The sequence below is a fragment of the Lethenteron reissneri genome, chromosome 12 (genome assembly GCF_015708825.2).
Source record: "Lethenteron reissneri isolate LAM-NWPU_2019-01 chromosome 12, ASM1570882v1, whole genome shotgun sequence".
Classification (NCBI taxonomy): Eukaryota; Metazoa; Chordata; class Hyperoartia; order Petromyzontiformes; family Petromyzontidae; genus Lethenteron; species Lethenteron reissneri.
In genome coordinates, this window is record NC_083790.1 from 941,639 (window position 1) to 968,340 (window position 26,702).

A 26,702-nucleotide genomic window follows, 5' to 3' on the forward strand; every position below is an offset into this window, starting at 1 on the left:
ACTAGAGACCATCACTAGAGACCATCACTAGAGACTATCACCATCACTAGAGACCATCACTAGAGACTATCACCATCACTAGAGACCATCACTAAAGACCATCACCATCACTAGAGACCATCACTAGAGACCATAACCCATCACTAGAGACCATCACTAGAGACCATCACTCATCACTAGAGACCATCACTCATCACTAGAGACCATCACTCATCACTAGAGACCATCTCTAGAGACCATCACCCATCACTACAGACCATCACTAGAGACCATCACCATCACTAGAGACCATCACTAGAGACCATCACCATCACTAGATACCATCGCTAGAGACCATCACTAGAGACCATCACCATCACTAGAGACCATCACTAGAGACCATCACCATCACTAGAGACCATCACTAGAGACCATCACTAGAGACCATCACCATCACTAGAGACCATCACTAGAGACCATTAATAGAGACCATCACTAGAGACCAGTGGTTCTCAACTGGGGGTACGTGGACACCTGGGGGTACATGGCAATGTCCCAGGAGGTACGTGAGGTGATGTATAAATGTGTGAAATTATATAATGCGCGAGAGTCATTGGTAAATAATCATGTATGAACCTGCCAATATAAAATAACGAAGACAAATCTTAAATCCATATGGAAACCTCGAACGCTATGAAAGACCTTTCCAAACGCATTGATCGTCAACAATGTGGTTTCCAAGAGTAACCAGCGAGCAAAACCAAATGATGTAACGCGTGCAGAGAGTCCGGAGAACATTTTTAATTCGCTTGCAGCTACTAGCAGCTCGTTAGGATACCTCACCAAATGGACAGTTGTTTGAAATGTTGATTTATAATATTTATTAAATACTCTCAAACACAACTATCGGCAGTTGCAGAATATGCTTGCCAACAAGGACACTCAATTTATTTTGAAGTGTTGTGCAAAACTAATATTACTGGCCAAGACTAATTCGAGAATTCATTGAAATTGAGAGAAATACAAATCATTTTAACCGTTCTGACAGCTCCAGGCTCAGTGCGGCCTGGAAGCGTATTATTAAGTAATTGTAAGAGGAAGGCAGAAGAAGAGGTGCGGCGATGTGGTGCGATCGGACGTGGTGGCCAGAGGAGAGATTTCGTGGAACGGGGCGGTGTGGAGAAGGTGGCAAGGACGGTGGAACACTCCACACGAGTAGGGCACACGCGTGGAAAAAGAAGACATCTGACAATAATTACAAATAGAGGAAACACAAACTAATTAAATTATTACCAATCATATTATTTGGGTCTTTCGGTAAAGTCACGTATATAGATTCAAATAAAATTGCAAAAAACTACGACGTTTCGATCGCAACACAAGCGTTCGTCCTCAGGAAGAGGGGTTTAGCTTCTAAACAGTTTACCTTTAAACGGTTTACCTTTAGAAGCTAACCCCCTCTTCCTGATAACGAACGCTTGTGTTGCGATCGAAACGTCGTAGTTTTTTGTTATTTTTTGGTTATTTTCTTTGAACCTATCTACGTGATTTTACCGACAGACCCAAAGAATATGAATTCCTGCAGTCACGAAAGCTTTACGTCAAGATTACCAATCAATTATGTAATTACAATACCCCCCCTCCCTCGCCTCTGATTCATGCACCTGATGGGTTCAGTGATGACGTCGTCCTGCTGCTGCTGCTCTGTTTAAGACCGGAAGCAGGTGGATGGCTTCACTATTCTGGCAAATCGCCCGATGATGCTGGATGTAATTACCAGCGAAATGTCGTACTCAAATTGTAAATGTTGTGGATTCACTCTAATACGCCCGTGGGCTGAAGTAGTAACTGATTGGCGTTTTGTTTACGTGACATATCGCTTACTAATTGGCTGTGTCGGGTGGTGGAGGGTTACGACACATTTATACTTACGCGATCTAACCCAAAAACCTTTATTGCGAATAATATTGGTCGCGAAAGCTTGCGCATTAAACTAAAATATTGATGTTCATTATTCACACTTTTATTTCTCAAAACCAAGTTGGGTCGAGCAATTGGGTACTCTTGAAACAAAATTCAACTGGGGGGTGGTACAGCAGCCATAAAAACGTTGAGAACCACTTGCTCTAAAGTCTAAACCATCACTCATCAGTACAGACAGTGCCGGATAATTCTAGTAGCACAAGTAGCAAATGCTACGGGGCCCGCGCTTTCAAGTGTCACTTGTTAAATGCTTTCAAGCTATCAATTCCGATTCAGTGATTCTGCACTTGCTCTATTACTATAGTACTATACTGCCTTCAACTTTTATGAACGACTGGGTGTTTAAGGTTGCGTTATGTCGTATTATCTGGCTGTATAGCAAATGAAAAAATACAATTATTTTACTATGCAAGTAAAAATTAAGTGTGAGAATTGTATTTTATTATGTTTAATTTTTTTTATTATTTCCCTTCTACGTGACTTTACCGAAAGAACCACGAAGATGTATAATATTAGTTTAGGGCCCCTATATAACACGTGCTACAGGCTCCGCACGAGCTTAATCCGTCACTGAGCACAGCCCACCATCCATCACTATGGACCAGTGGGTCCCAGCCCGTGGTCCGCTCAATGTCTGGACGTTGGCAAGGGGTCCCACGCACTCGGCAAGCTTGGGCGCCGCTGCACAGTATCGATGGGACCCCATCACTCATCACTGCAGACCCTAGGCACCCATCGCCATTACACAATAACGCAGCACATTCGCTAATAAGACTGCTTGAAGAGGAAACGTGTATAATCATCGAGAGGTGACGGAGGGTCATTGCCCGAAACGTCGCCTATGATCTGTTTTTATTTTTTTTTATAGCCACAGTGTTATTGATGACGGACGTGTTGGGTTTCTGTTGTTTGTGCTTTTGCACCACAACTGCCACCACCTCCTCCACCTCCTCCACGTCCACCACCTCCTCCACCACCACCACCTCCTCCTCCACCCCCACCACCTCCTCCACCACCTCCTCCACCACCACCTCCTCCACCCCCAACCACCTCCTCCACCTCCTCCACCACCACCACCTCCTCCTCCACCCCCACCGCCTCCTCCACCACCACCTCCTCCTCCACCACCACCTCCTCCTCCTCCACCCCCACCACCTCCTCCTCCTCCACCACCCCCACCACCTCCTCCTCCTCCTCCACCATCACTAGAGGTCCATTGAGGGACGGGGTGAAGGTGGTGGGTGGGATGCGGGGGGGGGCTCTGTGGGGGAGTTGAGTTAAGGGGCGGGGCTGGCGATCACGTGGTCCCCGCGCCGCCATCTCTACCTGGGTCTCGTCTCGGCTGTGCGAGGCGCGGAGACCGCACGCCTCCTCCTCATCCTCGTCGTAAACTTTCTCCTCATTTCCCCTCCGCGTGCGTTACACTTCTTCATCACAACCGGCGGCGTTAGTGACGACGTCAACGATAACGTTCGTTGACACGAGAGTCAATTGCGTTGGCGGCGGTGAAGGTGACGGCACTCGCCTGAATGAAGCCTGCGCACAGGCCACCTCCCGCCTTTTTCAATTAAAATGTTATTTTATGAATTAAACGAGTTGCTCGTTTAACTGTAGAATGTTTTACTGGGTGCACACTGTCGCTTTTTCTTGATCAAAACGCCGAGTGAGTGGCGATTTTAAAGTTTTACGGCGCGAGGTCAGGCTCGCCTAGACGAGGCCTCGGTGCAAGGCCGCACTCATTTAAACTTAAATTCGTTCGAAGGTGCAGATGCGAATGAATTAACAGCGCGCGGGTTTTCATGGCTGATGATGATGAATCCTGGGATGTAAACAGGAGATGCCCACCGCCCGGCACTATAATTAAAGCGATGTATTAAAACGCTTCGAGCAATTGAACCCTCATTGGCACTGGATACCAGACCTGGGATTTCTTACAATTGTAAATGAACGATTCGTAATAAATTGCAATCATCTAATTTCAATTAACGTCGGTGCTGTAACACATTATAATTGATATCACGTCTGGCAGGTAGTTTGTCCCTTTATTAAACAAAACATGCATTTGTATTTGTCAACTGCTTGGTCGTTGGAAAGTGCTTCCATTTTAAATCCACTGAAGCTAATTTAATTGCATTTATCCCCTACCACATGAGGACTTTCACAATAAAAACAAATATACAGCTCGCTTGGCTTGGTTAAATCAGCTTATCAACCTGGTGATGTGTAGTTTTTGAGATTGATTGTCTTGATATGGGAGGCTGTGGTGTAAACCATGCGTGTGTATGGATTATAATATTGAGTGCTGTTTGTTACAGGTGACGCTTAAAGAACCATTACAATATCTGGTGCAAGCTTCATCTCTTTGCAGCTCATTCTTCTATTCAGCAAACATGGTAGGAAGTGAACAACGCTACGAACACATTCATACGCGTATAAGCGCTTAACATAGTTGTTGATTGTATCCATTTGCTTCTGACCGCACTGCCCTGATCATTACCCTATTCGTAAACGTGCATTTCATGCAGTTTTAATATCTTCCGAAGCACAAGTATATAAAAACGTGTCGGTGTGCCTCACACCATCAACTGTTGAAATAAGTGAATATGACAGTAAAACGATAGGTAATACATTCATTATTCAAATCAATACAATTTAAAATAATTTTTTTAAATGGGCAAATCAAGTTGGCTCTTTTAAAAATGGGACTTGGGAGAGGTTAAAGAATACAGAAGCATAGTCATTGTCTTATCGGAGTCTCCATACTAAAAAATATCTTGCGCCACTCACCTCTGTTTTGTTTAGTGGAAATATCACATTCTATTGGGTACTAAACTTGCAGCCGGGGTTGGTTAATCTATCAGTATGGGTGGGTTTTTGTAATATTTTAATTGTGGGACATGAAGAAAATTACGTTGCAACGATTTGAAATTGGATTTATAATAAGTGGGCAGAAATTAGATTGAAATAACAGTTTCACCCCAAGGGATATTCTCAAATTGCCTTGACTACAGTGGATGCAATATGTGGGTCATCGACCTGTGAAGACCCAGCTGAAACGAATACCTTGCCACAACTTAACCTGTATGCATCCGCGTGTCCTCTCTCCTATTTGTGCTCGCGCGTACCGTAGTATCGCCCGTACCGCATGTTTGCGCGGGACGACCGGCATGCGTTGGCCAAGCACACGGAGGTGTACCCGACGCAGGCCGAGCTGGAGGCCGTCCAAGAGATGGTGACCACCACCGAGAAGGCGCTGAAGCTCGTGTCTGACTCGATAGATCAGACGGACCAGGCGAAGCAGACCACCGAGCAAGTCGACGAGGCCCCGGTCACCGTCAAGGCCGAGCCCGTCGACGTCGCGGTCAAGTCAGAGAATGGCGAGGAGGCCAGCGATGGAGAAAAGTAGGAGATCATCTCATATTTTGACCCACGTAGAATTCTGACCCCTGTGACATAATACAATATATTATTTGAAAGCTGTCACTCACAAGTCTTGATGGTTTAACCCTCCTGTTCAATTCTTACCCTGGGAAGACAGGGGTGTCAATTGTTGTACTGAACTCTACTCCCACATTACCGAGTGCAGTGTGCTGTGCACCTGGCAATCTTAAGTTAAATTTCTTGCCATGGCCAACATTAGTGGCATGTGATATCTGAACTGGTACACCCCCATCATCAATCTGACCTATGACAAAGTGTAGAATAATACATATATTTGTATCAATCTTTATTTTAAGCTTTCGTGACTGCAGGAATTCATACTCTTTGGTTCTTTCGGTAAGTCACGTAGGTATACAAATAAAATAAATCGCGACGTTTCGGGTACAACACAATCGCTCGTCTTCAGGTGGGAAAGCATGGTCTGCTGCATTAGCAGCCAGGCCCTGCTTGTATCAGTTGATACTCTTGTTAATATTACGTAGGTTTTTGCGTTTTTTGCTGTACATCTCTTCATTGTGTTTTGGAGTATATTGTTCCACATGGTGTGTGACGTTTCACCTCACACTGGGAGTTTCGGCAGGAACTGAATTCCATAAAATTTTTGTATTCAGTTCCTGAAGAATCTCCTGCCATGTTGAGCAAAAATATGGACATTGTGATGAACAATGTGCGGTACAACCGAAACACTGATCCGAACGCTAATCACTTTCTTGAAATGCTTTCGTATTCTTGCACCGGCGCAGGGAGAAGCCGGCGGAACCCCCGAAGCGTACCTTGCGCGGGGTGATGCGCGTGGGCAAGGTGGCCAAGGGCCTGCTTCTCACGGGCGACACAGACCTCGAGCTGGTGCTGCTGTGTCGTGAGAAGCCCACGATTCACCTGCTAAGCCGCGTCTCTGAGAGCCTGCCGGCGCAGCTCAAGGTAAGAGCAATGCTGGTGCCACTGAACAGCGGTTATGGAAGGATAAATGCTGCAGGGGGTGGGGGAGGGCACGTGTAACAGTCGTGGCGTGTTGGTTCCTTCAAGCATTCATCGCAGTCACAGAGGTTGCCACGGTTATTCAGGCGCCGAAATACTGAGACATATCGATCCAGCACTGCTGGATGTTGAGTTGGAATTCAAACAGCCCGCTCATGATTAAACTGTGTTATCAAGTGTAATAATTTTATGGTCTCAGCCTGGTCACCATTTATTTACATCGAGATTCAGACTCGCATAGAGACCTTTAAACTTGCACAGAGAAAATAAAGGGAATATACAATGTAAAAGTAATAAACACTTACATTACTAAACTCTTTGGTTCTTTCGGTAAAGTCACGTAGATAGAAAATTAATAGATCATGACGTTTCGATCGCAACAAACACAGCAGGAGAACTGCTGTGTTTGTTTCACCTGATGACGGTTGCTTGTGTTGCGATCAAAACGTCGTGCTCTATTAATTTTCTATCTATGTGACTTTGCCGAAAGAACCAAAGAGCATGGATTCCTGCAGTCATGAAAGCTTCAAATCAAGATCATTGACTAAATTCAAGGAATAGCACGCAGGTCGCTTCTTGTATATTTGTTTGATATTACAGATGCATCGAAAGAGGTGGATTTAAATATCCTAAACAACACCCCTCTTTTGTTTGTCCTTGCAGGCTGTGAAAAACGAGGAGTTCCTGGTGGAGATGAAGGCAAACGAGGCGTCTGTGGTAATCTCACGCCAGACTGAGCCGTTCCTCACCCTCACTGTGACGCTCACCTCACCGCTGGTGCGAGAGGAGATGGAGCAGCAGGAGGAGGGAGGAGACGGAGGTGCGCCTGCACCCAGACGCTCCCTTACCTGGCGCACGCCCATACACATGCCCCTCACTTTAGCTCCTGCCATTGGGCCTTTGCAACCTCGCATTCGGGTCAGAGCTGAGGTTGAATACTTACAGGCAACACTAGGCTCTGCACTTGCATTCTACATCTTGCCGCTGATTGTTGACGTATACACAAGTTACCGTGTATACATAATTACATAATTCAGATATAATTGTTGAGCCCTATTAAATTACACCGCAATATTTGTTTGGATTGTACTGTGTTTTGTTCAGCATGATGTCCCATATTTCACTTGATGTGCTGGGAGCTAATAGAGGAACTGAATTCGGAAGAATTTGGATAATCAGTTCCTAATGGAGCTCCCTGTACATGGCGTAAAATATCACACTTGCCGAACTATATGTGATACAACCATGAAAACCTATGCAGTATTAAAATCAGCCTTCCTATCAAGCATTCAAATTAGAAATACATTGTTTCTTTTCACATTGTTAGCAATGGGTCGTGTCGGTGTCCTTGACGTTTTTTTTGGAAGGGAGCACATCGTGTTTTGTAGGAAATGTTCTCAGACACACGTGGCCAAGGTAAAATAGTTGGAAGGCTTTGCGAGGGTCACTACCAAAATTCATTATTCTGGCCAAATTGTAACACTGTTTGTTGTCTGCACTCTGCCTGGCGAGTCTTAACGGATTGTCTTGATGTGTGCAGTGAAAACAGACCGTGCCCGTTCATAATGCGGTCCCGCCCTGCTGCCAGCTCAGCTCCTCCTGGCATGGACCCCCTCTCTGCCCCACTCCCCATAGTTATCTCACTGCCTCCCCCGCCCCTCACTACACAGTATCAGACTCGTTACTTTGTGGAGCCTGCTTTCACTGCACTCCTCAATTGGGCTGTCGTGACTGGCTAATGCAAGTAATCGATCAACCAAAAAATAAGTTGAGGGTCGTTGAAAGCTACTGCTTAGCTCATGCAGTTTTTCAGCTGCACAACAATTTGCAGTTTCCTAAAGTGTGTCATGCATTAAAGGGTGCTGATATGGCCTCTTGGTAACATACCTATGAAACCATCTTTGCTGGTATCAAAATGATGAAAAAATAAAAGGCGTCACCCTTTACAGCAATAATGGAGGTGAACAGCTGTCCACCTACTCTTTGGGTCAAGTCACGTAAATAGAAAATAATAGGCCACGACGTTTCAGGTGAAGACGATTTGCTTGTGTTGCGATAGAAACGTCGTGACCTATTATTTTTTATTTACGTGACTTGATCGAAACACCCAAAGAGTATGAATTCCTGCAGTCACGAAAGCTTTACATCAAGCTTTACACATATATTATCTTATTGCTTGAATGGTTATAGCAGTAGCATGTTCGCTGCTTTTCGCAGAGATTTACGGTTCAAATTCAGCAGCCGTCCTGATTAATATTAATCCCATGACGTCCTTTGCAAACTTGGGCCATTTTATACTGGTGTCATGCTCCAAATTTGGATAATTACCCACAAATTACATAACTGGAATATACAGAGCAATCATCGCCCCTTTTGTGAAAACTTGGCAGGATTCTCCTCAAAATGATTGATGAAACTTGGTTAGACTTCCTTGGATCAGCAAGTGTTATAACATCAAGTAATGCAATCATACAGCAGCTTACTTTATACATGAAAAGGGAAACGGTTGATGGCTTGCTTTGCTTTAATCAGTTACATTGGCCGAGAATTGCTCAGGCGTTCTTTCTGGTCAGAATCAATGACTAACTTGTTAGTTTGTCTGGTTTTATCGCAGTCTGGATTTTTTTATTTTTGTTTCTCCTGTGACGCCAACGCCTGCCCAAAGCCATCTAGTTTGTCCAGGAGCCCAAGGACCTTTGACCAACCGGACGCTGTCTGTCATGTTGGAGTGGGTGAGGGGGGAAGGAGGAGGAGTGTCTTGATAGGATGTTTGTGGCTTGTGTTTGCGTGTGGCAGGTCATGCAGTCGTTGAGGTCTTTGCTTATAAAGTTGTCAGTTTTTGTACCAGTTGAAAGGGTAAAAACCTACTACTATATTTTGCCACTGGTAAAGAAGGTCTCATAGTGTCTTTGCTTTGTTCAATTTGGCAAGACCACACCCGCACTTGTCTAATGTGAACCTCATTCACGATGTGAGAAGTTGGAAACGGCCCATTAACTCGCCTCGTTGGTTTTGTTGGCGGCTTGGCGATGCTTGTCACTGCTGTCAATTTTAGTAAAAGTTTGTAGGTGGCCAGGTATTGCAGAGGTCAATGCGCTGAGCTGGCACCGCTAAGGGTCTAGGTTTAGATCCATTCTTCTGCCTATGTTTAAATCATGTCCTCAAGTGTTAGTTGATGGTCTTAGGCCAATCACCATTGATTGCACACAAACATATTTTGTAAAATTTGATTCTCCACTCAATTTGACTAAATCCCAGCTGTGGGGATTATAATATTGGTTTCATTGTTGCGATGAAACCTTCGTCTTTTATGCTGACCAAGTGGGAAGTGCTTTCCTGCACTATATGCAGAGGAAAGTGTGTGTCCAGTTGTCATGTTAAACCTGGGCAGGACGATGTCTGGCTGCCTCCACCTGCCTTGCCTGCCACACGGGGAACTCGAGAGATGCCCGCAGTTTATCTCTAATCTTTATTTAAGATTTTTTTTTCATTTGTGTTACCTCTGGTTTTTGCTTCCTTCGCCTCCCCACCCGCGTCTCCGACAAATGACAGATTCTCTCTTGGTCAAACCGTGCCCGTCTTTTACTCCCCGCTCGCCCAATAGAGAAGGTTACCGTAAAGGAAGCTCCGGATGTATTGGACAGGCAGCATTGCCTTAAGGCCCTGGCATCACTGCGCCGCGCCAAGTGGTTCCAGGTTTGCCCACGTTTTACTGCCTTATTGTTATTGTAGCCTTATGAGCTGCATTGTTGTTGAAAAGTAAATCGAATGGTTAATTAACTGCTCACTTGAATTATTGTTTGAAACTTGATGCTTTCTCGTGTTGTTTTTGTACTTGAAGCACCTGCCAGGTTAAACTAAACACGGCTGATCATTTTCATGAGGCTACAAAAGCAATTAGAGGGTTTGTGTTTACCCATAGTCGGCTTGATTGATTGTAAAGACAGGAGAGAAAATCATGCGGTCGTTGCTATTTAGGACCCGTGAAATGTTAACTAGCAAATACTGCAATGCATTGCTAACATTTACACAAGCATCATTGTTGTTGTCAAGTGAAACCAGCCTAATATGTATTCATTGTGATTTCTATTCTTATTTTGTATCATTCCAGGCAAGAGCCAGCCCTCTACGCTCCTGCGTCATCGTTATTCGACTCCTCCGACACTTGAGTTCATTCGACCCGGCATGGGAGCCCCTAAACGGCTGGGTGAGCGGTGGGGGTGTTCAGAAGTTCCACTGGGAGGAGTCGCCCCCAGTGTCCACTCTATACTGTGCAGGGAAAACGCACTTCAGATCAGATTCTGTCCATGCTGCCGCGGTCATGATGGCCTGTGGGCCATCAATGCGGTTCTGAGCTGTGACCTGCCAAAAGTTGTGACTCCCTGTGATATAAAGAGATATAGATGAGTGAGGTGAGAAATATTACTGAGAGAGAGAGATGAAAGACTTGGAGACAATAGATGAAGAATATTGAATTGAAAGTGGGATTAACGAGGTATATTTGAGAGAACTGGAGACAAGAGGTGCAGGTTATAGGACACATGTACAGACGATATTGCATTATTCTGCCACGTGGGCAGCCAGCTCATGGCAAGTTTACGGTAGCAATTTTTTATTCTGGTGGTTTCAACAAGGTTGAGAGCATTGTGCGTGCCATATGGTGGTCATATGACACACATGCAAGGCATGATTTTGGCAATCTTGCCTTGCTGCTTGTGAGCAGCCCATTGTGTATTGTTACGTCTCTTAGAGTCTAGTCTACAAGGATGTTCCTCTTGTGATGCATTTTGTCTATCATTTAAAGGAAGTTTTGCGTTTGAAATTCATGGTTTACAAACGGTTTTAGAGGAAGGATTTTACAATCTTTCCCTCTCCATGGTGGTGGTCGTGCAATTCAGCCGTAGCCTCGGCTCAAGCGGTCTTCTGTGCCTCTGGTGCGCCGCAGGCGTTGGAGCTAATTTGCGAAAAAGCGATGGGAACGTGCAATCGTCCGATGGGAGCCGGCGAGGGCTTGCGACGCGTCATGGAGTGCCTATCTTCTGGCCTCCTCATGCCAGGTAATGTCCTTCCCCCCTCTCGGTCACCATCGGAAGGTTTCTTTCGCTTGGTCCTAATTCCAATGGGCAACATTTTGATATCCACCCCCACCTCTGTCCACCCAATAGTATAAAAGGGTTCCCCACAGTCAATCGGCAGCGTGGAAGAATAGGCCAAATATCCGAGTGGCGGCCACTAGTTGAGGCCTTTCCGGCAGCAATGCCGCGAACAAGCAATTGCTTCCCTTTTATGTGCACATGTAACATTTTGGACTGAAGGAGTGAACGAGAAAGATGGAAATGGGACATTGTGCGGTAGACTATACAATTTGGGCAATACAAACGAGACAAAAAAAATCACTACTAACGATACAAAAATGATAAAGCGTTGAATTGAATCTGCACCTCACATCAGCCACCACAGTGGGCAGCAGTGGTCACCTATTAATGGTGGTGTCTGCTTGGCAGATGGCCCCGGCCTGGGCGACCCCTGCGAGAAGGTCGCCACTGATGTCCTGAGCGACCTCAGCGTACAGCAGCTTGAGCAGCTCACCTTCAGTGCCCAGGTGAGGCGGGTGACCCTCACGACGCCCAACCCGGACCTCACCTGCACTTTGTTAGCACTACCTGTGCTTTGTTGGCCTGGGCGGTTTTAAACGCACGTTGTGCTGTTCTTCGCCTCCCTCCTTGCCTTCTTCCTTAACAGAACTACCTGCGAAACATGGCCTTCGGACATGTGCACAAGGTCTTGGGCATGGAGTCTCTGACGTACGTCAGGCCCCAATATCGCAAGGTGCCAAAGGACGACACCTTGGGTGAGCTGCTCCCCCCTCCCACCCGACCTTGCAACCTCCTCTTGTGGACGCTGCTGCCATGCTGTCTACTGCGGCAAGCCCTCGGTGTCAAACGATAAATTGCATGATTTGAAAACAGGAAACCGAGCTAAATTGAGAGGCTCTATTCGGTTATATGTCACATGGTGACCTTGCGTTGAGCATCATTTTCTATGCTTTTTGGACATTCATTATTTACAAGAGAGCCATGCTCAGATACCTTGTAAAATATGCTTTTGTGATAGACCGTGACGATTCCAGGAGGCCAGTTGACTTGTTGAGTACAAGTATCCTCCTAAGTTTGAAGTTCACTACTGGGCTTGCCGCAGTCCTCTCACCGACTGCGCCAATGTGTCGGCGTCTCGCTGCCGTCAAGTTCGTGCAGGCTGTCGCGGCGCGCCTGCAAACCCAAAACGCTTTGATCCCAGCTCTGCTTTTGACCGCTGCGCACTCAGAAGCCTCGGCCGGAGCGTGATGAGGAGGGGTTTGTTAGTGGACATGAGCGACGGTTGCAGAGTACAGAGAGCGGAAGCGGTCGTCGGTGCATGCGCGGCAGGCCGTCCCTCTCCACCTCTTCCTAATGGGCCTTCAGGGAGCATTGCGAATGTTTTTTAATTGGTGATTACCCAAAAAGAAAATGCAAACAAACGAAAATAAACCCCCCCCACAAAAACTCAATTGCACAGGAATGTTCGGTTTCTAGCATCTCATTTAATAATAAAACCTAAAATCCTACCAACCCGACAATTATTCATTAGCTTAACTAAAATTGTGGCAGATTGCTGGTAACGGGTAGTATGGCGGTGTTGTGTGCGCCAGACCCACAGGCGCACGCGGACTCGCCCTCGTTGGTGCCCCTGAAGCGCCCCTTGGAAGACGGGAATTTGGACGTCGTCCTGGGCAGCAAGAAGCTGCGTGACCGGCGTAAAGGTCTGCCAGACAACGGTTTGTGTGGTTATTCGCCCGGCGCTATAGCGTTTATACAGGGCCCCCTTCCCCCCCATGCCCCACACTGTCCTCCGCCCTGCAACTCCGACGCACCGCATTAACGGTCTGGTACTGCGCCGGTCGATGAAAATGATGGTAGCCTGCGCAGCTATGTTGGGAACACTGGCGTAGTTCGTTGCTGCAGTCTAGATTGAAAATGAAAACTGCATGCGTACAAATCCACCTTGCGTCGGAGGGCGCCGCCGACAGGTCGTCTGACTCGGTGGATTTTAGCCGGCTGCCTCTGCTGAGAAACATTCCTTCGGCAAGTTCTGCTAATGGTGGTGGTGTATTGCGATTCTGGAAGTGGCGATGTGCTAATTTATCGATATGTATAGATTCTTCGACTCGCGATACTTGCTTTGGATCGTGCGTGTGAGGATCGGTTGGTCAATATTGGCATGTTGTATATGGCTGGTTCGCTTAAGAGTGGAGGCGGTGCATTGCATGACATTGTTAAGGTAAAAGAATCTTCACAAATCGAATTGCTATCCCGAAATCAATACAATACAATCAAGTTGCGAGGCTTGGGCTAATCATTACGGGCTTATTTGTGACCTCAGTACCACTCTAAACTGACCAATGTTTACCCAGGTACCCTGTGGTAAATTTGCCTCAGTTTGTGGGAACCTATTTGGCTGGAGTTTAATGTGACCTGGATGGAAATGGACCTTGTGTTAAAGCACTTATGCCTTGCTTCAACGGCGCTTAAAGTAAGGCACGCTCTAACAAAATTGCTGCTTTGTTGTGCATGTAAACAATTGTTGTCATGTCTGCAGCTGACTGCATGCTTGTGTTAAAGATCAGTATTAACGTATTGGGTGTTGTAAAACGATGCAACACAAACGGCTTCTGCTGTGTATGTTTCCAGGTTGTGCAATGTGTGCTCAAAGCGTTTTCTAAAGAAAAAAATTGCTTTAAGAGTTTGGGCCAAGCATGCCATTATGGCACTGCAGTAGCATCAGTGTCACAATTGTACATTCTCATATGAGATCAACCCAGTGTTGTCACGAGAGGGCGAGTAGTCGCACACTTGTCCGTGATTTTAAAGAATGTTTTTTTTTTTCTCATAACGTTTTAAACCTTTCTAGGATAGTCCAGGACAGTCTGGGTACGTGCAATGTTAAAGGATGTTCATGTAACAATTGTTTAAAAGCCACAGTGTCTCAAAGTGACTTTGAGATACATAGACCATACAAAATGCATCGGGGCAAAAAAGTAAAGGATGAGACAGGAAGAAAAAGAAAACAGTTTTTAAAGTATCTCGAGAATCAGAATAATTTCTATATTAGGTTGTTGTCTTCATTTGGAAACTGGCATGGTGTCATGGTTAGTTAGCACACCGGATTTGAAATGCACAGTGCGAAGATTAGATTAGACATCTCGAAGCGGCATTTAAAATACCACTGCAAATTTCTTAAATCCCTCGACCAGTGGTATAAATGGGTTTACCATAGTCAATCAGTAGGTCATGTAAAGTGTGATTACTCCACCTCTTCCAAGACACCTTGCCGGCATGGAAGAGGAGGTGACACATACCCTCTAGAGCAGCGGTCCCCAACCTTTTTGGCACCAGGGACCAGTTTCGTGGAAGACAATTTTTTCACGGACGGGGGGGGGGGATTCATCATTGGGTCTTTCCCCCTTTTCAAAGAAGCTCTCCAGCGACGTTTGTGTTTTACTCATTAGGCTAGGGGTTAGAGCTTGTGGGCTGACTGAGACATGTGCGCAGTGCGGGGAAGAGGCGCGGATGGAAGTGGTGAATAATAAAACAATGGGAGGGCCACGTGCGGACTCGCCGCTCACCTCCTGCTGTGTGGCCCGGTTCCTAACAGGCCACGGCCTGGGGGTTGTGGACCCCTGCTCTAGAGGAGCTTTCTAGAACTTCCTGTCGTAGAGGCTCTTCCACCAGCAGTGACATGAACAAGCAATTGGCAGGCATGCACGTGTTTGTTGCTATTTGCTTTCTTCATTTAAAATGCATCCAATTAAAACTGGAGGATGCCCATGAAAACCGTGCTGCCATATCTACACCCATCGCAGCTGTTGCGACAACACACTTTGGGTTTTCTTTCCCGTTCCTCCTGCCCCCTGCGACGCGCAGACTCGATGCTCAACTCCAACGCCCTGATGCGCCTCAACAAGTACTACCCTGGCCTGCAGTACAAGCTGGTGACGCAGTCGGGCCCCGTGCACGCGCCTACCTTCACCATGAGCACCACGGTAGAGGGCAAGGAGTACACGGCCGACGGGCCCTCCAAGAAGCACGCACGCCTCAACGTGGCCGAGCAGGCAAGCTGTCCTCTGATCACTTTCGTCACTGCCAGGGCCTCTTTATATCTCGGTCGATATTTCTCATTGTTATTGGTTAACGCTAAAGTGTGGGTTAGGGTCTAGTTGCTCGCCAAAACATTATTTTGAGTCCTTCTCGACTTTGAGCAAGGAAAAGTGTTCTTCACTCCTATTCTACAAGATCATTGTTAACTTAACACTTGGGTTTTTGTATCCATCTTGATGATTTTATTCTGACTTTCTGGATCTTATTCGGAAGATGTTAGGCATAGTTTCGTGTAACGTATCCCATTGATAAATTTGCTTATCAGTGTGTTAAACATTTGCATACGTGCAATTTAATTTCTTTGGATATGTCGGTTGGTGAACGAATATTAGAAATTTGGCCAGGTGATCCCGTGACACAACCCAAAACTCAGCATAATTGTTTTTGTGTTTGGGGTTTATATATGTAAATGTAGTTCTAAATATTAATTGTCGTGTGTGTTTCCTCTAATTTGCCTGGTACCGCGCTTTCCCGACGCACAGGTCTTGAAGGACCTGGGTTACGACACACTTGAACTCGACCAGAAGTCTGAGCCTACGGAGCAGAATGCGTCCACACTCGAGGACTCGGGCACTCCGACTGGCGCCTCCGTCAGCACCACCGAGGTCTCGCCCCAGTGCACAGTCTCACCCCGGTGGTCTCCACCGTGGTGTTCAGTGTTCTCCTGTTTACACGACACTCACAGTGGGAGCACACAGACAGACAGATGGCATATACTCCTTTCCTCTGGCATTTGAAAATCAATGTACGAGTTTTTAGCTGTATCTTGAGTTTGTGAAGCCGTTCGATGGCATCTGAGGTTGCCAAGATGGATTCAGTTTTTACTTCCGGCTAAAGCGTGGTGTTGGGCAGTGATAGGTGATGTGAGTGATGTGTATTGTTGATGCAAGGCTCTTTGTGTTGATGAGGCATTTAAGCACCATATGAATGCAGCAAATACAAGTAAAATTGTTGCATACAATATATTATTTTTCAGAGTAGTTAGGCCTGTGTGCTGCACACACCGCTCGTTAACACCTTGCTCCACCCCCACCACCCTTCTTCGCCCACACAGTCGGGCAAGCAGCTCCCTGTCCTCACCCCGAATGGGAAGAACCCCATCATGGAGCTCAACGAGAAAAGGAAGGGCCTCAACTACGTGGTCGTGTCGGAGACCGGCGGCAGCCACGACAAGCAGTTCGTCATCGAGGTCGGTCGGCGCCACTGGTTGCGTGCTCCACGACTTGCTGTGCGTCCCTTACCCTCGTCGTCTTGGACGTGTCCTTGCACAATTGCCGTCAACGATCCACGGCACTTTCTGATGAAGTGTATCCTGTAAAAACTTTGTGATAAAAATATATTTTCCTCATTTCATTAACGCATTTCATCGATCCACTTCAAAGGAAAATAGTGATCGATTCGTCAATCGAGGTGCAACTCCAAAATTTCGACAGTTCCATTAAATCACATGGGGGGGAGTGGGGGGTGCGGCATGGGGTTTGAATCATTACAATTTATGCTCCGGCTCACATGCTTGATTAAAGCGGAACATTATTCAGCTTGTACATAATGATTGGGCAGATCGCCATAACCACACGCCCATCTACCGTTAGCCCTAGCGGTTGTGTGTGTGCAGCTGTACGCGGGTAGAGGTGACCGTTGGCTGGTGAGGGAAGGGATCGTTTGGTTTGTGTGATGGTACATGCAGGTGGAGGTGGACAGCCAGAAGTTCCAGGGGACCGGCTCCAACAAGAAGGTGGCCAAGGCCAACGCCGCACTCGCAGCCATCACGGCCCTCTTCACCGGGCCCAACGCTGCCGGCGCCGTGAGTTGAAGGCACCACCATGCCCCGCCATGATGGGCTATATCCTCGTGTCTTTGTGTCGGCATCGTAACTGAAGGTTAATGAAGACAATAAATGTGTGTTCGATTGAGCGTGCTTCATGCCTGGACTTCTTTAAGGCGATCTACACGAGATAAAAAGTTATTGCATGTTTTATTAAAGAAAGGGATTAACATAGCTTCTAAGTAATGAGATTAAAAAAATAAACTACATTTTTTGCAATGAAAGAGGTTGAGGAGGGAGGGTGAATGGAGGAGAGGGAGGGGTGCAGAAGGGGGGTGATGCCAATGACAGATGCTTTCCGCATGTCGCAATCTACAGCATCTCAAGTAGAGTCCCGTCCAACTCCTCACGTCCCACCAACTGATCTGTCTCCTTCCTCCTCCCCTCTTCTCTTCCACTTTCCTCTTTAGGATCACCATCACATCTCCAGCGGTGACCCTTTCAGGGTAAATAAGTAATTATTGGGTGGCAGGGCGGCGCAGTTGGTAACACGCGTGCCTCGAAGCAAGAAAGGGACCTGTGTTCGATTCCCGACTGGGTGCCTTCATGTATGGAGTGTGTATGTTCTTCCCCCTTTCTGCATGGGTTTCCAAAGGCGTTCTCTGTTCTCCCATAGCAAAAAAATAAAATGCCATTGAATTGGCCAAACATCTAAATGCAAGAGTCTTTGCAATCCGTATGGCTATCCTGGGTAGATAAGCTATTATGATTATTATTAGCATATTCCCACATCAGCCACATTCTTTCTCATCAGACTTCTCTGCAATTCCTGCTTTGAGCCATTCTCAAACACGTTTTCATTGTCTTAGGTTTTTTTCAGTAAAGTCACGTAGGTAAAAAAAAAGAAAAAAATAATAATAAATGAAAATACATCAATTGAATCACGATGTTTCGGAGGCAACACAAGTCTCCGTCTTCAGGTGGGGCCGTCACAGCTACATTTACTGTATCAGAAGACGGAGACTTGTTGCCTGCAAAACGTCGTGATTTAATTGATATATTTTTATTTATTATTTTATTTCTATTATTTTTTACTTACGTGACTTTACCGAAAAAAACCTGAGAGTATGAATCCTTGCAGTCACGAAAGCTTCAAATCTAGAAACATTTTCACGGCTCTTTTCATTCTCGAGAATTACTTGTACTCGCATTTGGCAGAGACAGCTGCATGAATGTTGCAGACGTTTACACATTTCCTACTTGCTAACAAAGCAACTGGAAAATACATTTCTGGCATTTGAATACAGGGGCATGTGAAGGATGCTAGGAATTTTATGGAAGGATGCACAACTTTGAAGTTTGAAGCCGAATGAGGCAGGAATGTATTGATGTCATCAGGAATAAGAGGTTGTGATGGTTGGAACGCATGTGCAAGGTGGAGGAAGATGAGGTAAGCCACTTGGAGGTATAGAATAGGACGCGGCAATAAGCGTTGTAGATGTCGGCATGAAGAGGAGGCTGTGCAGGGTGGAGTGTGGCGGGTCACCGACACGGGCATCGCAGTGGCACCCAGAGCAAGGGGAAGGCCGAGCATTAGATGGCGTGGGCACACTGTAAGATCCGTTCTTGGAGTTCCTGCGTTAACTTTGCAGAAAACTGGGATCTAGCAGAAGGGAGGAGGCGAGGTGTGGTGTGGCATCAATGGCATTTGCCATGATGACCTCTCAACGCCTGTGCCTGTAACATTTTCCTATCGGTGGGTGGATGCTGCCACACTTTACTCAGTGCTCACCTGCTTGCATTTCTGAATTTCAAAGACCAGCTGCCGGACTTGCGAATAGTTTGAAGCTGAAATGTTTTGGTAATATTAAGCTTTAATCTAATAATTGCTGCTCCAGGAGAACAAATGACTGTGCCCGGATAATTGTTGCAATTAGCAGGCTCACACACGATGGCTTTAGGCTGTAATTACTGCCCTTGCCATGACTACATCGAGCCGGAACCTGGCACCAGGGCGAGACAGGTTGTTCTGGGATTAAGCCACCGTTTCAAGGGATTACGTGAAATGCCATCTGTGGGCTCCTGCATTCTTGCTTTCACTCGACGTCGCCGGTGTCTGACTCGGAGATTATGGAATGATTTTAACACGATTGCTGAGCTCAGGCCCGATGGCCTAAAACGTCAAAACGACCACCAATAAAAACATCACTGTCAATGTAATAGATTCGAGTTTTTAATATGTTTCATGGTCATCATCTCCACAACCCGCATGGTGTAGTGAGGCCCTTTTCCAGCAGTGAGTTAACAGAAAGGCGCTGTGCATGTACCATGGAATTATTTCTACAAAACACTCGTCGATTATAAGTAACTTCACAAGTTCAGCACATGCCCCGGAGGTTGATCTTGACCCTTGTGTGTGTGTGGGGAGCGTTAGTGTAGCGGTTAGCGCGCTGCGCTACAAACCTAATGACCCGAGTTCGATTCACACTCACGGCCCATATCAGTGATGATTATCTGAACTGGTCCTGGGCCTCCCCTAGGTCGACTCAACCTCAAATTAGTACCTGGTGCAGTGCGTAGAAACATCGCCACTCGGGAGACAAAGGCCGCTGGGCGTGGTGCTGGCCATCCACCCTTTCGTGTGGCGTTCTAGCCTTTTTTGGTGCTCGCTAACAGCACTTGCCCCAACAGTCTGTTTAGGCTATAAGGGGGATCTTTGTCTTGTGTGTGTGCAGGGGCGGTCTCGCGGTCGTGGCCGAGGTCGTGGTCGAGGATTCTTCAGAGGAGCGATGTTTGGACGTGGAGGCATGGGCCCTGCCGGTCTAGGTAAGGCCCTCGGGCTCCCTGACATGAGCCGCATTACCTCTTTGTCACACTTGTAGAACACAACACAATGCAACAAACAAACAGCAAAAAACGGCTCTTATTTTGAAACGCAATTCATTTTTGCGTAAAGCCATGTAATGATGTATCCAGAAATCTGGTAATATTGCGTGGCCTAACCCGAACTCCAACGTGTTAAGGCTCTTTATTTTGTAGCTGCACGCCGAGATGTGTGTATCATTGTGTGTCAGACTTGAGTTGGAAGCTTTGTCAGTCTGAGAAACATAGTTTCAAGTGACTTAGGAGTGCAACCCCAGTGCGCTGGGGTTACAGCATTAGGCTATGAACCTCTTTTATATTCCAACTACATTACGGCTCGCAGTGGGTTCTGAGAACCAGCACTGCAGTTACATCACAATGGGAATTGGCATTGTTAAGTCAAGGGTAGTCGCCAAGTGCCGGGGAATTTAAAAACAGCGATGTCCCTCTTGGATGGAGAGGAAGTTAAGACAGCGTTTCTAAGTGGTGCATTCATAGGTTTCTCATTGACAGCAAATGTAACCTGCCACTTTGCGATGGATTAATATTGGCTAACACTGATACACATTTTGCTTTACATGGGCCGTATTCTTAGTCATGGCTCAGCATGCATGAACGCCTCAGGCTAGGTTGGCCTCAGGCTCAGCTTATGTAAATGCTAGGCATTTACCTTTACCGTTCTAAGTTATTTTTTATTATCGACATAAGAAACGCAAGAGAGCATTCCCTCCTCTCACCCGTTGGAAGCCACGGTGGCTAGTAGATGTTAAATACTTCGCCTGGAATGCAGGAGGTCGTGGACTCGATCCCGACCCTGACACCTGTATATTTGGAGTTTGCGTGTCTCTCCCCGTGGTTGCGTGGATTCTCCGGGTCCTCCGGTTTTCCCCTCCACATTTAGAAACATGCGTTTAGAGTATTTGGCTGCTATAGATTTCTACATCCTAAGCCCCTTCGAAGGGCTATCATTTGTGGCCAGGTCGCTTCTCCAAAAGAGCTAAATAGCTCAGTGGGCCTTACCTGGTAAAATAAAAATCGCCTTTAAGTTGAAGTCTATGATAGTTTTACCTCGGCCACATCGTAATGTGTGTCATTGTAGATGGAGATGCTGATTGTTTAAATTACTTTTTTCAAAACTACAAATATGTTCTTAACGTTGCGTAACAAACGAAATCCCGTGAGTAAGTTAACTCGTGGAACGTGTAATCTTAATCTGTTTGAGCTTTGCACATTGGCACATATGTGCGATCGTGCAATATGTACAGGTTACATTCGCAATAGACTTTTTAGCACTCACCAGTTTGAGTTACAACATTCAATGAGATGCCTAAGTCGAGATCAGTAGAAATCAGTGGGTTTTCTATATGTCACCCTGTAATTTCCATCCAAACCATTTAACAGATGCTGAGTGGGACGCTAAATAGCAGTGGTATCGCGTGAGAGATGACAGCAGCTTTGGGGAGGCCTTCCATCGAGTAGTGGATCGACCCTGGCTCTTGATGATCATCATGATGATCGATAATATAAATAAATGGTGTTCGATACACATACAGTGCGTTGTGTGTCGTCTGACGAGACCTCTAACCCCCTGACTGTGGCTCTCGGTGCGTGCAGCGGGCGCGTACAGTCAGTCCTACGCCTTCGGATCCATGGAGAAGCCCTCATACGGTGAGCACCGGTTCGCGATGAGAGGGCACCACGGGTACAACTGGGCAGCTCCTCGTCACATGGACAACAGGCGCTACTGCCCTGTGTGACCGCAGACGGCGGCGGAGCGAAGAAGCCTTCGTAATGCCCATCTTTCCCTCCCGCAAGCATGCGCGTACCGGAAGAGAGATGTAGTTTTTTTATTATTATAATGATTGTTATTATTATACTGTCGTTTAGAGTTGTAGCGTTATGGAACGGTTTTGAAACATTAAACTACTTGATTGTGAACGCCTCACAATTTTCACAGCTGGTAAAACTGGTGGGGCGGGGGCGGGCGGGTGAAGAGAAACAGTCACATCTTCGGAAAGTTAAAAGAGTCCATTGAAAGAAATTATTTAATGTACTCGAGTACAAACCCCTCAATTTCACATTAATTTCTGAATGCCCTTGCATAGTCTGGCATCTCTGCCAGTCACACATTTGGTGGGAGGGAGAAAAAAAACCCACATGCATTTTAGAAAAGTATGTTGCAGTGTGTCCAGACCTGCCTTGGGGCTCCAAAATTAATGCATCTTCTCTGTCGTAAGCGCCACATGGAGCCTCCCTTAATCCTGGCCCTTCCTCCGTGTGTCAACGCTGCTTGGGCGTATGCGCGGGCCGTAAGCGATGGGAGTCCAGGGCTTATGAGTCTCAGCCGACGCCCAGATTAAGGCTGCCCTCCTGTTGGCTAACTCCGCATGCCACCCCCATCCTGCTGTTGAAGTAATCTCAAATCTCCCGCTGCTGGTGCTGGGGACATTAGCAACGACGGCGGCGGTTGTTGGGTCGTAGTTCGGTTGTTGAGACCTTAGTCTTGTATTTCTTTTTACGCCGCGTTATTTTTACCGCTGGCTTTGCCCAGTAGCTGAGAGTAGCCAATTGCTGGTGACGGCAACGCGAGGGTTTAAGGGTGGGTGGCGACGGCGGCAGCGGGACGGGGATGTGGGCGTTGGGGGTACCGGGGGGGGGGTTGGGGTATTGAGTCGACGTTGTTCTCGCAGCTTCGGGTGTTTAGCTGTTGTGAGACTGTTGTGCTGTTGCTGGAGCAACGTGTAATTGCCTCGCACAGGTGTTGCACGTGCTGTGCACATGAGCAAATAAACTTGCGTGCATCTGTGACTGAACCACGCAAGCCATGTGGATACATTATTTTTGAGTCGAAAATGTCTTGCGCCTGTATTCGTCGCCGTTCGCCTCGGGCTGGCTCCAACGGCTCAACTGGGGCTTGAGCCGCTCTGTTACTTTGTATGTACAGTGTGTTGTACTTATTTCCCACCGTCTGCAGCCAACCGTGCTAATCGGAGGTGCGGGGGAAGGACGACAAGCTAAACGCAAAAAGCAGTTGTAAAGAAATGAATTTTCAATCTCGATTTGAAAGTGCATAGCTCTGGTGGCTTCATAATATTGAAAGGACGAGCGTTCCAGATTACCACAGAAGCGAATCCGAAATCGCACCGTGCAGTGACCGTCTTTGTTCGATGGCTAGCCAAAGCCGCTGCTGCGAGTTCACGTGATCGGTTTTTGTTCCTTGACTTTCAAAATACTTTTGTGAGTTGCTCGGCCATGGATGGCTTGGCTCAGGTTCAGCTCACCGAGATTCAAAGGATGGCTCGTGAGCCGGCTCAAGTTAATGGTGGCTCTGAGTCGACTCAAGTTAATGGTGACTGACCCGGCTCAAGTGAATGATGGCTCTGAGCCGGCTCGCTTGAGTCGGTAGCCTTTCACGAGGTGGGGGTGGGGGGTCCCTACTTATGTTTGGCCAATTCTTTTTGTCAGAAGTGCTTTTTTTAATATGCAGAAGCTTGACTTGGCCTGGAAGTTTCTTGTGGTGATCTCGCGGCGTGATTACCCCGGCGTGTGCGCTCAATGTTTGCCGCACGTCTTGTCGCATAGCCGTGCTGGCGGCTCACTTTGGAGGCGAGGTGATTGTGTTTAGTCGGTGGAGTCCTCTCCCTGCTATGGAAGCGCTCTTACGTTTAACTCGTTGATGCTCAACTCGTTCGTGTCCTGACTATAACTGACTGGGCCATAATTTCCTGCGTTTTAAATTTGTTCCCTTGTGAGTTATTGGAAGTGTTCTTGGTGGTGTGCGGTGACTTGTCTGAAGCTATTGAGAATGGGAGACTTGGGTCGGGCAGATAAGGAGTTGTTTTTGCGTGGCTAATTTCAAGAATTTGAGCGTAACGTCTGTGCGCAGCATCCGGCTGACGGCGTGCTGTAGTAATGTGAAATTCAATGTAATATTTACACCTTGCGGATAAATATTTTGGATCTGTCTTTCGGCCCATCTTGCGTGAGATTTAACCACCGGTGTCGTCTTTAAAACCATTCTTCTTGCATCTTAATTTGTCTCTTTAACACACTGCTGTAATATCTGACTGAGCTCGTTAAAGTTAGAGTTTTGCCAGGTTGTTAAAATATTCTCCTCTTGTACCTGATGAGTACCGCTAGGATTTTGTAGTGACGGATGTACGTCGTTGGCTGGCCGTTTCGAGGGGTTAAGACCACGTGTGGCCACGGGCCGTGCGAAATGAAGTCGCGGGCCACGCTCGCTGTCGATTCCCCAGCAATCGTGCCACAAGATTAGAACCGTTAGTTTTTATCAGTTGCGTCCTTTAAATTCCTTTAAAAACATAGTAATTCCCGTAGCGTAAGCCTAGCGTCAAGCTGGCTGGCAGCATGGGGGTATAGACCCGGCACTAATGTGCGTCTTGTATATGCTCTGTCTCCCCGGCACAGATTTTGCGTCGGAGGCCAGCTTCGAGAGCACGGGGGAGACTGTGGTGCAACTGGGTGTGAGCGTTCCTCGCTCGGGGCCGGGGGGCGGCGGCGGCGGCGGCGGCAAGCCACACGGCCCGCCGTACGGGAGTTACTACTAAAGCGGCCGGCGGCCCTCCGTCGGCATCCTAAACCCACGATAACGTGCGCTACCCGCCTAACGCTCGCCCTGGCGCCGCCTGCCGCCCGTGCGCGCGTCCCCCCCCCACCTCCGGTGATCGCCGCAGCGGCGCTTTTGTGCCGAGCGTAGGTGTGAGGGGTTAGGAGGAGGATGAGTTGCAGGCAGGGGGAGGTGGTGGCAGCTGTGATGGTTGTTGTTGTGGTAGTGGTGGTGGTGGTGATGGCTTGGCCATTCCTTGCTTAGGGAAAATTGGTTTTTTGAGAAGGTCATTTGTGAATGCGGTAGTTCAGCTGTGCTGCAAGTTACTGTGCGTCTGTGTGCGTGTGTTCCTTGCCTGTGTGTGTGTGTGCGTGCGTGCACGCGTGCTCTGTCTTGCACTGGTCTTTTGTAAGATGTTTGGCAGCTGGCATGTCCCGTACGCTGCTAGATCTACGCAACGTAACGCACCAACCTTGCACCACCTCCTCTTCCTCCCCACCCTGCAGTAGCCGGGTTTGCCCCGCCCTCGGCGTTAGGCATGTGACCATTAACGAATCGTCAATTAAAATCTCAACGCTCGTAGATTACGCGCGTGTACGTAATAGGTTCTTACAAATAATGTGGCCATTGACGATGACGATACATTATCCCCTAAGTAGCACAGTGGAATGGGTTGAAGTAGCGACTTCAAACTTTTTATGACAAATCGGATCATGTGGTGTGCGGGGGAGTGAAGCATCGCGTGGCCTACGAGGCAGGCGTGCCTCGCGTTTTTACTCGCGCTGCACCGACGGACGCTGCTGCCACTGGCCACATTGCGACCGATGGGCCAAGTCCTCGGTGGCATTCCCGTGCACGACCACCCGTCGTGGTGGAAGGGGGGGGCAGCAGTAGGAATGTGGGTGCGAGACCTCGCGATCACCCCTCCCCCCCCATGCATGTCCTATCGACCGTCCAGCTCTCCGCACGGTTTTATCCAAACCGGTGTCATTATTCTCTTCGTTTAACGTAGGCGACATAGTCGAAAGGTTGCTGTTTTAAGACCATTGCTATCATCCGACCTGCTAGTGGCATGATAATTGGGGTGCCTTTTGGAATACTTTTTATTTTATTTTACGCATGGTCTTGCAGACCCTCGTCTCGTCGTGGGGACAGTTGTGTTTGCAAGAGCGCAGTACCATGTCTCAACGCTTTTGTGACGTTCTTCGCAAGGAGAGGTTGCAACTCCGTCAAGGATATGAAGGATGAAAGGATGCTTTCCTTCCCGACACTTTTTTCGGCAAACTCAGACGTTCTCTTATATTCGTATAAGTTACAGTTGTATTGTTTGCCGTTTTTAATATTTTCATTTGACGTACTCCCTGATTTTCGGTGTGCGCGTTTTTTTGTACGACTTACCAAGTGGATTTTGCGTTGAGGAAGGGGACCCACTGTCCGCTCGGGGTCCTGACGTCCGCCGGTGGCTCACGGCTCCCGTTTGAGGAGGATACGAAGTCCGTTTCTGTTTTTTTTTTCCCTCGGGGGACAAGTGCCAGGTAGATGACAGGAAGATGCAGTCTAAGAGGAATAAAGGATTCTTGTTACTGACCTGGGCTTTGCGTCCTTGGCTGCCCTTCATTGTTTCGTAGCTTTGCTAACGAGGTGAAAGGAAAGGCTCTCAACGGACTTTGATGCGCGCTCTGGCTTACCCCTTAACATATATTTCATAGCACCGTGCGGCGTGCTTTCGGATTGTGCCGTGTGATGTTCGCCTCTGTGCAATGTTGTGCTCCACGCGCCACAAGCCCTCCCAGCACGTTGACCGAAACGTCAGACGTCATGCCGAACGGCACGCGGCACAACCCGAAAACGCGACGGGAGACCTGTACAAGCGTCACAACCTACCCAGTCGTGTGTTTTTTTTATCATTAATAAAACTGCTCAACAAACCAGG

General features: G+C 47.3%; 1 protein-coding gene across 4 annotated transcripts; it reads left to right on the forward strand.

Annotated features, from left to right (window-relative positions):
- Window positions 1–3,245: 3,245 nt before the first annotated feature.
- Window positions 3,246–26,356, forward strand: LOC133341708 (interleukin enhancer-binding factor 3-like). 4 transcript variants are annotated; one of them, XM_061550349.1, is made up of 19 exons: window positions 3,246–3,376; window positions 4,278–4,355; window positions 5,093–5,364; window positions 6,147–6,324; window positions 7,045–7,201; window positions 9,986–10,077; window positions 10,493–10,588; window positions 11,327–11,438; window positions 11,886–11,983; window positions 12,124–12,232; window positions 13,070–13,195; window positions 15,342–15,529; window positions 16,058–16,180; window positions 16,630–16,764; window positions 17,263–17,379; window positions 17,811–17,846; window positions 20,076–20,166; window positions 21,817–21,870; window positions 24,631–26,356. In XM_061550349.1, exons 2-19 carry the CDS (start codon window positions 4,353–4,355, stop codon window positions 24,768–24,770), a joined length of 2,127 nt encoding a protein of 708 aa, XP_061406333.1. In that variant the 5' UTR covers window positions 3,246–3,376; window positions 4,278–4,352; the 3' UTR covers window positions 24,771–26,356. The 4 variants fall into 4 exon arrangements, with proteins under 4 accessions (XP_061406333.1, XP_061406334.1, XP_061406335.1 ...); XM_061550350.1 differs by having other exon boundaries at window positions 13,070–13,180; XM_061550351.1 differs by lacking the exon at window positions 17,811–17,846.
- Window positions 26,357–26,702: the final 346 nt, after the last annotated feature.